We start from the raw sequence: 11,960 nt of genomic DNA on the forward strand, positions 1-11,960 counted from the left end.
ATAATTTACATTTGTTCAAGTATCTCCAGTGCTATATATTGTCATACAGTAAAATAAACACCCAATAGCATAAAAAGCGGTTAAAGCATTCTTTTTGATCTTTTTGATATATTTTGCAATTAGTGCTTTTACACAAGTAAACTAGATATGTTATGCATTACTGTATTGCATTATTTTTGCACTGTGGTTCTGCTACTTTTAAAGAATTAAAGAATCTGGAAGTGATTCAAATGTATATTTTAAATGTTCTATAATGACACATTAGCCTGGTACTTTTTAAATGCTTTTATTAAATTTAGGGACGGAATAGACACATTTTTACAATAGCAAGAAAAGGGGTTAAATTACAGGCATATACATACAAGTGTAGACATACACCATGTACATAATTCATCAGAATATGCATAGTGTTGTTCCTTTCCTGAAAAAACAGCAAAAAATCAAACCACTTCATTTACTTTATACTCCCATCCAAAACCAGCTTCCTAATCAGACTGAAATACCATTTTATTTCACATTATTTATTATTTTATGATAACTTTGATCATAAAACTTTGAACTTTGATTATTTATAATCCCAGTCTCTATTCTATTATTTATTCTAATTGCTTAAAAAGTTGGAGATGTGGGCATTGATTCTGTTCTTCTAGCCGCTGTCATGATAAAAAATATTGCATGTTTGTTAAAAGCTTACTATAGATAGACACAGTTAAGGCAAAAATCTGTCAGGCTATCAATAGCCATTTGTTTTTAACTTTCTGAATATGTAGAATTGAGTAGTTTCTGAATCACATCTAAATGTAACTACTTTTTTGCAGTCAGCATTAAATGCTTAGACATTGCATGTATGGACAATGAGTCACAATACAAATAATACAGTGCTTCCTGATTCTTATAGAGGCTAAATAAAAAAGTCCATATCAGTCCCAGTAGAGCATGCCATAGTACATACACTATGTACAAATACTAACGTTAAGCGAGTTAAAAGTAGGGCTGAAATTTTGAGAATGAATGAACCAAACACTATATTTTTAATAGAAAGCTATTGAGTGAACATGCATTGCAAATTATATTATATTATGCTTATTATATTATATATTTTGACACAAATGAAACATATTTCATGCAGTGTTTTCAGGTATTTGGTCACGTATTTCAGGTATTTTTAATCCACTAGTCTGTGTTTTCATTTATATAGCTTCGTCTCTCCACCTGGATTTATTTGTTCAGGTACTTGGCCACAGGTTGGTAGGCAAGGAGGATCTCTGAGTCATTTGGGCAGGTGTAGCGAAACTCATCCTGTTTGTAGGCATTATCCAGGTAACGCGTCAGACCTTTCAGCTCTACAGGGATTTGAAAGTTACGGTACTCCTTACACACCACCTAGGGGAAAAGAGTTTTCCAAGTTTGTATGATTTCCAAAAGCAGAACAGCGGAATTGAGATAAAACATTAGAAGGAAATGTCAGAGGTGTGCTGGTAATAGCAAAAACATTAAGTCCAAGAACTGCACATATCTATTTACCTCTTTTAACACCACTTTACCATTAGAACAATAATGAAGAGATTTATGTCCTTTAAGGATGAAAATTTAAAAATGCATATATCGAGTGCCAAGGCTCACCTTGACAATGTTGAGTTTGGGAAGCAAGTTGCAGTCTGCCAAGGTGAGGGTGTCCCCATCCAGGTACAGCCGTGAAGAGTTATTGGCATTTGGGTTCTGCTCCAGCTCATGAGATAGAGGTGTTTCTAGGTACATGTTCAGCTTCACCAGAGTTGATAGAAATTTCTTCTCCAGCACTGAAAGACAGTTCAGTCATGTGGCTACATATGAAACAGAAAAATACCCTCAGTTCATCCTAAACCAATGCTCTTACTGTCATTTAAACCAGGATTGGGATTCTTTATATATCCTGAGAATGTCCGAAAGATGTCTTCTCCAGCTTCGTTGGACTCTTTGTATCGACAACACAATTTTGGATACCTGACAATGATACAATGAAAATGTTGTGTCAGATCTTAAAACTGTTTTATGAATTGCAAAAATATTCCTATAGTATCTTCAAAAATCGAGATGTTGTGTTTAAATGAAAATAGAGTGCAGTTGGCTCACTGTGGTGGGGCTAGAGTCTCCTCCAGGAACTCCTCAATCTTGTTAGTGTCCGTTTTGACCTCATCGTTATAGATGAGGAAGGGCGGCTGAGAGCCCGGAGCCAAAGCCTTCAGAACTTCAGGTGCCCTGTAACAAAACATCAGGGAACAAACAAGGTGTAGACTCAAAGTTAGTCAGGTGATAAGCATGACAAATTTCCAAACTTTAAGCCAGAGAGATTCAGCAAGTGAGACAGGGGATGATAAAATCACTTACAGGGGATGATGTTTTTAAAAGTTCTGGTATTTTTTCAATAATCCTCACTAACTACTCTTCATTATCTCTCAGTGTCTTACAGGACTGCACTCAGAACCTTTTCCTCGGCTTAATCCATTGTGTAGTACAATGGATTAAGCTGAGGATACTTTTGCCTAATGCAGTCTCCAAAACTACACACAAATTAAAAAGGTGAATGTGTGAATATATTTGTCTGTCTGTATGTTTTATTTGTACATAATAAATCCTTTTCACACAAAGGTTGCTGGCATGAGTTTCAGCCATGTTATACTTTGCATCAACCTTTTATTTACAGTCAATTTTAAATAGAGGAATGGCAACAAAAATAATAATATGACCAATAGTAAAACATACTGCAGTACAAAGATCTTGTCATAAATGCAACCATTGCTTGAGACCTTTAGTTCTGCTGGGACAACATCATGCATATTGCTTTGTTCACCTATTGCACATTATTCTGTAAGAAAAAGTGCTCTCACCTCCTCATGTCCACGGTGTTGAGGGTAAAGTTGACCCCTTTCAACCAAAGAATCATAAAGAGTCTCTGACAGAAAGGACAGTTCCCAACACTTTCAGCGTCCACACTGGCCTGACAGACAGACACACACACACACACACCATGGCATAAACACCAAACACTATTTATTGGTCACAGTTAAAAACAACGCAAACAAATCTGCACGTTTTTGAATGCCACACCAATAAGTCAGTTCTGTCGTTAGTATATGACCAAAGTTTGAACAACAGCACAGATATTCTTGTCGAGCCTGCTCTGCTCTGACTAAAACCAACAGCTGAGGAATTTCACATCGAATGCTGTATCTGAATGCTGTTTGGTATCTCTTATATCATATATACCGTATACCATACTGTATATTTTCCACTCCTGCCTGTTATTAATGAATCACAGGCTTGTGTGTAAAAGCAAAGGCATGTTGAGTGGGCAGGACAAAGGTGTCCAAACTGGACAGGCTTCTTTTTAGTTTCTACTCTTCACCTACAATGATGATTGAAAAATAAACTCCACAGCTGTGTAATTTCAACTGTAGGTAAAATATTATGTCCAATATATTATAGTATGACATTAGATTCTTACAAGCCTTTATGCACTTTGACACTTTGTCAGAAATACACTGTGACAGTGTAAAAAATCACAGACAAAAATGATGGATTAACAAAGTAGCTAAATGTACTGAAGCACACACTTTGAATAGCCAGAAATTGACTCTTTATGTTTTTCTCACATTTTATGGCATGTAGGCACAGAAGGAAAACAGCCAACTAAAGCTATAAAAAAAAACTCCAGATTTTTTTATAACAAACACAAACTATATTTATACTATTTTACCCACACATAGAATGCATCTGTAAGTCTGATTTTATAATAACATAAAACATTACAATTTTTAAAGGCCTTACCTTAACGAAGAGTTCAATCTTCGGGGCCTCTGCCATCTTTTATTCTTACTGTGTCTTTTCCTTGTCTGGTAATGTCCACCTTTATCTTCTGGATGAGTATCTGTCACTGCTGAAGCCAAAACACAGAGATTTAAAGACAGATTGTAATTGTTTCAAAGATTAAATGCTTATGTCATGCTAACAGTCTCATTCTTTCACCCACACACACAATCACAGACTTCAGTGTCTTAAGGTTTTGATGAAACTGGTAGTAAGATGCATTATTGCAGCGTATACTCACACTGTAAGTCAGCACTGAATGCGAGAACACTGTTTTGCCTTTGTAAATTAGATTAACTCCACTTTTTCACGTCACCGTCTCCTCTCTCTCTTTTCTTCTCTGTGTCTGTCTCTTGTTTTTTTTTCTCTGTTTTTCTCTAACCACACCTGTCAAACTTCAGGAGACAGCCCACGCCCCCCTCAAGCCTTTCCGGTCCAACCAGCAAATCTGGATCGCTCCTCTCTGCTTTCCAGCATATTCTTTAAAGAGAAATCTGCAGCTCTCGGTCTATTACTGTCTCAGTTTGGCCACTTCAGCCTAAATCTCTGTGTGATCCTCTTAATAAATATGTGAAATCGGTGCTGTATGTGTGAAGGTTGAAGCTTTGTCCAGGCCAATCCAATTCTTTCACACCAACCAAATTCTTATCTTGAGAGTTGGGTACATTGTTCATACTGCAAGTGGACACACTAAAGCCGGGTTGTCAATCAGAAGCTGGAAGATACCATCTCTGGTGAGGGTGGAGTTGGGTTTGAGAAGTAAATTGGAGTCATCCAGCTTCTGATTAACTGAACATACCTGATCCAGGTAATGATTAGTGGGTAGGGCAGAGATATAGTTGGTGAAAACAACCAGGGCAGTGGCCCTGGAGGAACACGGACTGGCCACCGCTCCATTAAAGTATGTGGACCTCACTAGTTTACTATGAAATGATATTTATCTTCCTTTCCTTATCTGTCTCTCTTATGAATAGTGCTTCTGTGTTAGTTGTGTGTGTGGGTGTGTAGGCGGATGTCTCTTACCTGTTCCACATGCCTTCCTCACTGCAAATCATAACAGAGCCTGGTTCTCCCCATTTAGCATAATATATCATCGTCATCCCAGTCACTTTGAACCGTGGGCCGCTCGGATTTCATAGTGTTTTATTCCGACTCGAATTTCAAGTTTCACCCCCTTCTGCTTCACTGAAAAGCAGCCATCAAAAGAAATACATCCCTTTTTACTGTATGGATGCTACAGAAGAAGCAGAACCCCAGGCTGCTGATCGAGAGCATGAATTATGAAGGAGCAACAATGATTTAATCCCCTGAGAGAGAAGAAAGAAGCAGATCAGTGGAGATGGAGACATTGACGCATTCCATGTGACAGAAAATCATAAGGGTGTGATTATCAGTCATCTATGACTTTGTGCTGTGGAATCCATGTTAATTAAAGTAATTACAGTTATTACTAATGATGAAATAAGAGCTTTCATATATCACTGGCAACGCCAAATGTAACAAAACATGATGTCTTGTTTATGTTTAATGATAAAAAGCAACTTTAATTTCATGTGGAACTCTCCCTAGAGAGCAGGACTGAAAGACACATGCTGATTATCTGCTGTTGTCTGAGCCGACTGCTTAATCCAGAAACACTGTAGTGAGTATGGTAATAGAGAATATACCGGGTTGTATTGGAGAGACAGATGTATAGTGGGTGGGTTTTCATTAAATGGGTGTAACATCTAAAAATAAAATATAAACATAAGACTTTGTTCATCCTAGATAGAAAAATGTACCAAGATATTAAACACACTGTACATAGATAAATATTTACAATATACACATTCGAGTCATAGTCTTCATTTCACTGCCCTCTGGTGGTCTTATAGTGTATTACACAGCATAAACATAAATTCCATATGAATTTAAACTGAAGTTTAGGATTTGGATGAGATATGGTTTTAATAGCAAATGCAGAATAAGTTGGTATAATTTAGTCCTGTTCCTGTGATACACAAAGCCTCCAGGATGGTTGTACGTTAAAGTGTTGGACATGAAGGCCAGATGATGAGGAAATAGACAGCAAAGAGACTAGGCCTGTCATTTAAACCAAAGTGAGTTTGTTAACACACATTTTTAGTATCCAGATGACAACCAGTAACAGAATCCAGTTACATTTACACTAAAAATTATGTTTGAGTTTATGTTTGATTTAGAAAACACATTGAAAATGTATCAGTGGATTAAAAAAGAAAAGACTACATGAGCCTAATAGATTTGCAGTAGATATGCAATTTCCCCATTGCGGGGCAAATAAAGGTTTTCTTATTCTTATTCTTATTCTTATTCTTATTCTTATTCAACAGAGCAAAAAAAAAAAAAACCTTAGGAGTTATTTATGACCTAAAACATAACCCCTTCTCTTGAGAAACATTCTTACCACTTCCTGCTTCCAATAACGTTCACTTATTTAAAATATCCTTTATGAAATTGCACATTTTCCTTCCTCTGCAAACAGCAAGTTTCAAATAGTTTGAGTAAAAACATGAAGATCAGTTTTAGAAAATCCAAATAAATAAAATTAAAAGAATAAAAAAAAGCACAAAAACATGAACAAACCCTTCTCTGCTTAAATATATTTATTTTTATTCATTGATATATATAGATTTGCCTATTTGCTTTAGATGTTATTTGTATATCTGCTAAACTCTCATTTCCCCTTATAATTTCCCTTTTTCCTTCATCCTATCAAATGTTAACAAACCACCATACACTTGTGCTCACTTCGAACACGTTGGTATTGAAATAACCATGCATCCTCCACATTCATTTCTGACCATGTTGAGCACTTTTTCTTTTCTCAGTATTGCTCATATGCAGTAAAAATCTTCTGATTACCTTTAGAGAGTTACCAAAGCAAAGCAAACTTCACATTTACTATAAAGGAGGAACTGAGGGGTGGGGTGCTAGGAGCATGTAACACAATGCTGAGCGTGTATCTGTCTTTTAGAGAGGCACACCTCGGCTTCTTTAAAATGGGGCAGAGTTTTGGGTTTTCAAATGCGTTGAGTTAACCATCACATTTCTAACAAGCGGTGACCAACAACAGGTATCAGTGGTTAGGTTTGGAGCAGACTGCAGCTCATCTCAAGAGGAGGTTGGTGGAAGAAGCTTGGTTTTTTTTTTTTTCATTTTTTTCTTTCATGTATCTCTCTGTGGTCTGACTTCTATATACACATTGTTTTGCATTTTCTCCATGGCAAAGATGTACAAAATCTGTGTGTCAGAGGTGACCGTTTGCCTTTAGGGTTGTAGGTACATAAAAATATTTAGGGTTAATAGTAAAGCGGTTTGACAATATACAGCGTTCTGCATTAATCGGTGGCACGAACAGCACTGCTGCCAACATAAATCTTTACCCACATCCTGTTCACAGTTTGACTTCTCAGTCATAGAAGTTCAGTTAAAAACAAATTATTTCTGCATGCCTGCAAGCTTTAATTATTCTGATTATTCTACAGAGACATGTAGATACCGCTGATATGTCTCCGTATAAGAAAGATTTTTTAAGAAACTACTCTTTCTGAAAGTACAGGAAATTACCAAATGTTGTTTTAAACGTAAAGATTTCAATCTCAAAACAAAAGAAACAGAAGTTACACAATTTAACCGAGCAGTTTGTTATTAGACTTTCTGGTTATTAATGTGGTCTGAACTGTTGTGCTTGTGTTTGTCCAGTGTGGTTGTATTTGGTTTGACAACCTGGTTCTGCTTATTTCATTCTGCAAGCTGCACTGTCTGTTTGCCATAGCATTCAGATTGTGTGGAGCATGACAGGACAGGAGCAGGTTATAAAAACTACCTGAAAGCACACAAGTGATTTATTGATTTGAACATGAATGACAATGATAACATGCAATCTGATTGAAAATATATTTAGCTTTGTTGCTTTTGTTTGCATCTGTTTTCTGTTGCCCTGTCACACAAATATAAGAAACACTCTAAGAAATAAAATGTACTTATGTCAACTTGTTCCACAAAAGTTGACTGAACAAATGGGAAAAATATCAGTAAAATTGAATGCAACATCCTGTGTGCAATTATTTGAATTCAACTTAAACCTATTACCTTTAATTTATTTAAGAGATTTTGGATGAAATTGATAGTTATGTTAAATTTACATAATTTATTCATTTGGCCAACTTTGGTGGAACCAGTTGTCATAACTAGATTCAGTAAAAAGGTAAAACTACAAATATTTAATAGTTGGAGCAGAAAATTATGTAATGCAAAGAACACTCATGTTTCATTTCTCAGAATGAGCTGTTCTTTATGAAAGGCAGGTAAAGTGAGTTGACAGATTCATTCATGCACAGCACAATCCTACATTAATACAGCTCTTTTGTGTTCAGTAAACTGAACTATAAACTATATAAGTTAACTCAACACCCCCTTAGTTTGACAACCTGGTTCTGCTCATTTCATTCTGCAAGCTGCACTGTCTGCACTGTCTGTCTGATTGTGTGGAGCGTGACAGAACAACTATATAAGGTGACTCAACATCCCTTAAATAAATTAAACATAATAGGGTTAATTCAGCATAACTACACATCGTAGCCCTTAATTAATATTGCAGTGTTATATATATTTAAGGCATGCTGTTGATAAAAGATATAATTATATTTATGGGTATTAAATTATCTAATTTTCTCTTTAGATATAAATGGATAAAAATCATTTACTCCTCTGATTGTGAAGTTTCAGTGTTTCCATAATAATATGGAAATGGGTGGATACAGAAAATTTGTTATTTTCTAAATGCCCTCTTCCTGTTTTTTCATACAGGAAAAACAAGTTTCTCTTGAGTTGTCGTTAATTAGAGAAATGCCACAGTCACAGATTTGACTGGGCGGTGGTGAGTCCTATAGAGTCATACTGGCAGTCGCAGGCTGAGCTGGTGTAACTTAATGGTGAGTCCTTATTACTGTATTATGCTGACTGATACAAATGCATCTTATTTATTTTATGAAACTCTTTTATGGAACTCTTAGAAATGCAAAACGGATAGCTTTTGCAAAAGGGGTAGCTTTTGCAAAAGGGGTAGATTTTGCAAAAGGGGTAGCTTTTGCAAAAGGGGTAGATTTTGCAAAAGGGGTAGCTTTTGCAAAAGGGGTAGATTTTGCAAAAGGGGTAGCTTTTGCATTTCTAAGAAATTGCCTTTAAATTGCATCTAAAATATCATTTAGCATCAAACTTTGTGTTTTACTCCCAAATGCTTCTATTATTTGTTTCTCTGATCATTTAAAGTTGGTGGTCAGTTACAAGCAAGTCTGTAAATAGTATTGTGTCACAAAAATCAAAAACCACACCCATTTCTGTGGTTATGTATGTCAGCAAGAGGTCATATTTAGCAGCTGCGTAGTTAAAGCCTGTGGGCATCCATTAGTGATTCTAAGTAGATTTAAGTAGTGCTGATGCAATTAGTTAAATATCATGCTTACAGTGTATGATATACATTATCTCTCATTGGGGGAACTACTGGCCATTCTCTGAATACAGGGTACAATACAATACAATATGTCTGAACTCGAACCTATTAGGGTCAGAGTCTTATTGCTATAACATCTGAGTCTGTGCCTTTCTGATTAAAACGTGCTCTCTAACAAAAAAAAAAGTATTTTCACTTAAAAATGTCTGAGGTGCATAAATGGACTGTAAAGATTCAGTTGTGCAGAAGTGAGAATCTATTCCATTTAAGTTAATGTGTTCAAATAACACGTTTTTTATGTGTATTGGTCATTTAGCAATACAATAAAAAAAACAAATGAAGAGGAAAAAAACTGCATTAGAATTTCTTAAAAACTTAGTTTGAAAACTGGGTAGCCGAGTTAGGGACATATTTTTGTTTTAAAAAAAAGTAGGTTGCAAAGTGCAACAAAAACAAAAAACAAAAATTACTGACTTTCTGTCATTCAACTACTGCTTAAAACTAAAGATACCTCACTGCTCCTTCATAATCCTACTTTCCTAATTCCCTTTTGTGACAGGAAGGTGACAACACTAAAAAAACTCTACTCACCTCAATGAAAAAGTGCCTCCTCGTCTCCTTTTTCTGTGTTTTACTGCTGTCTATGTTCAATGGATGGTCAAGAGGAATCTTAAGTCAGACAGCCATAAATCCTTCCAACCCCTATAAGCACGTCAGTTACAGAAACGTGACTATACTCCTATGGTACTGGCCCTTCAACAGGTCATTAAGCCTGAAAGGTGATGTTTGCTGGGACCTCTACCGCATCCCTTTCTGCAGACTTGTGGACCAGCGCTCCTTGTTCCTCTCGGCCGACGTGGTGGTCTTCCACAACAAAGAGCTGGTATTGGGCCAGCAGAAGCTGCCCTTTCACCTTCCACGGCCACAGTACCAGAGGTGGGCCTGGATGTCCCTGGAGGCCCCCATTCACAGTGGAAACTTACAGCAGTTTGCAGGTGTCTTCAACATGACCATAACCTACAGGAGGGACTCTGATGTCACTGTGCCCTATGGCGAGCTGCTGCCAAAGGAGGCTGGAGAGCCTGTGGTGGAAGGTGTTCCTCTGAATAAGACCTCTCTGGTTTGTTGGGTTGTCAGCAACTACAGGAGCAACCACACAAGAAGCAAACTGTACAATCAGCTCAAGGCTTCAGTTCCAGTGAAGGTTTACGGGCGCTGGACGAAGAAACCCCTTACCTCAACAGCCCTTTTATCTACAATCTCTCATTGCTACTTCTATTTGTCTTTTGAGAACTCAGCTGCCAAAGACTATATCACAGAGAAGCTGTGGAGGAACGCTTACCGAGGTGGGGCAGTGCCTGTGGTCATGGGACCACCACTGAGTGATTACAGAGATGTGGCTCCACCTAACTCTTTCATCCATGTTGATGAATTTACATCAGTAAAGGATTTAGGGCAGTATCTACTACAGCTGGCAGAGGACAAGAAACGCTATGCTGAATATTTTACCTGGAAACAAAAGTGGAAAGTGAAACTGTACACAGACTGGAGAGAGAGAGTTTGTAAGATCTGTTCACAGTATAACAATTTACCTCAACAAAAGGTTTACTCAAACCTACAGGCTTGGGTCAAAGCTAAGACAACCTGAACTAGCACAGTTGTGCTTTATCATTCGCTGACAACCACATTTTTGACACACAAACATCCTGAACTCATTTCCCACATTAGAAATAACATTTATATCATTTGCTGGTTTTAATGCTGTTGATTTGCCAGTAAGATAGAAAAACAACATTGCGAGAACATACTGTATCTGCACTTAACCAACACGGAGAACATGCTGTGACCCAGGTGATGTATATCCATAGCACTTTATACTAAGAGTTACACAATGTTTTGTAAAAAGAAATGTTCCAAAATCACATGAGAACAATCACCGTCCTTGTGTATGATGCAACAGTCGACAAGAAGGCAAAGTAAGAATTTCCTGAAATGAACTATTTCAGTGTAACTCACAGCATAGGTCAGTGCATTTCAAACACACTGATATAAACACAGGTCCATACTGTGCAATGATTCATGTACTGTAAAAAGTCTAAAGATGATCAGCTAGAGCATTAAAACAAAGTAATGGTTCTAAGTTTAAATACTTTGATTCTTGCACAGGTGCAAATTCAGTGTCAGTGCTGAAAGCAAAAAAAAAAAAAAAGTATTAAAAAGTGAACATGTCCAACACCATTACTGCTTGAAGTGTTAAACTATCTTTTGTTTTATGTTATGTCCTCTTCCTTTTAATTAAACACTTTTGCTTAAAAAACCCATTTCAGTCTGTCACCACAATTTATCAACTCTGACTGCTTTAAGGAGACAAAAAAAAAAAAAAAAAAACTGGGTAAATGGAAGTAATTCAGTACTTAGTATGTACAAAAGCTTCAAAGTCAAGTCCATTTATTTGCTGCAAAGAAATTAAGGTTTGTTTTGATAAATTATTCATTTACAATCAGAAAGTTGTATTAAAAACAGTGGCAAGCATCTGACAGTTATGATTGCACTCTTGGTAAATACTGAAATCGGTTACGTTATTCATAAGGCAATACTGAAGTTGACTCTTGCTAATCTCATTGTTGCTTAGGGACTCAAA

The 11,960-nt window shown here is 36.7% G+C and overlaps 2 protein-coding genes across 4 annotated transcripts; one reads left to right on the top strand and one right to left on the bottom strand.

Moving 5' to 3' along the window:
* Nucleotides 1-270: 270 nt before the first annotated feature.
* clic3 (chloride intracellular channel 3) lies at nucleotides 271-5,301 on the bottom strand. 3 transcript variants are annotated; one of them, XM_026298428.2, is made up of 7 exons: nucleotides 4,870-5,301; nucleotides 3,808-3,916; nucleotides 2,868-2,977; nucleotides 2,113-2,238; nucleotides 1,877-1,983; nucleotides 1,624-1,799; nucleotides 271-1,383 (listed from the first exon to the last, which is right to left on the bottom strand). In XM_026298428.2, exons 2-7 carry the CDS (start codon nucleotides 3,841-3,843, stop codon nucleotides 1,219-1,221), a joined length of 720 nt encoding a protein of 239 aa, XP_026154213.1. In that variant the 5' UTR covers nucleotides 3,844-3,916; nucleotides 4,870-5,301; the 3' UTR covers nucleotides 271-1,218. The 3 variants fall into 3 exon arrangements, with proteins under 3 accessions (XP_026154213.1, XP_026154211.1, XP_026154212.1); XM_026298426.2 differs by lacking the exon at nucleotides 4,870-5,301 and adding an exon at nucleotides 4,088-4,798 and having other exon boundaries at nucleotides 3,808-3,913; XM_026298427.2 differs by lacking the exon at nucleotides 4,870-5,301 and adding an exon at nucleotides 4,088-4,798.
* A 1,529-nt stretch (nucleotides 5,302-6,830) lies between these two features.
* Nucleotides 6,831-11,640, top strand: fut7 (fucosyltransferase 7 (alpha (1,3) fucosyltransferase)). The gene is made up of 3 exons (XM_026298293.2): nucleotides 6,831-6,988; nucleotides 8,677-8,801; nucleotides 9,879-11,640. Exons 2-3 carry the CDS (start codon nucleotides 8,799-8,801, stop codon nucleotides 10,965-10,967), a joined length of 1,092 nt encoding a protein of 363 aa, XP_026154078.1. The 5' UTR covers nucleotides 6,831-6,988; nucleotides 8,677-8,798; the 3' UTR covers nucleotides 10,968-11,640.
* The last annotated feature ends 320 nt before the right edge of the window (nucleotides 11,641-11,960 follow it).

This window comes from Mastacembelus armatus, chromosome 12 (genome assembly GCF_900324485.2).
Source record: "Mastacembelus armatus chromosome 12, fMasArm1.2, whole genome shotgun sequence".
In the NCBI taxonomy this organism is placed as follows: Eukaryota; Metazoa; Chordata; class Actinopteri; order Synbranchiformes; family Mastacembelidae; genus Mastacembelus; species Mastacembelus armatus.

Coding starts and splice junctions, on each gene's coding strand:
- clic3 (XM_026298428.2), bottom strand. CDS start 3,843: ATGGCAGAGGCCCCGAAGATTGAACTCTTCGTTAAG. Junction 2,978..3,807: donor AGATTGAACTCTTCGTTAAG/GTAAGGCCTTTA, acceptor TCTGTCTGTCAG/GCCAGTGTGGACGCTGAAAG. Junction 1,800..1,876: donor CAATCCTGGTTTAAATGACA/GTAAGAGCATTG, acceptor ACTGTCTTTCAG/TGCTGGAGAAGAAATTTCTA.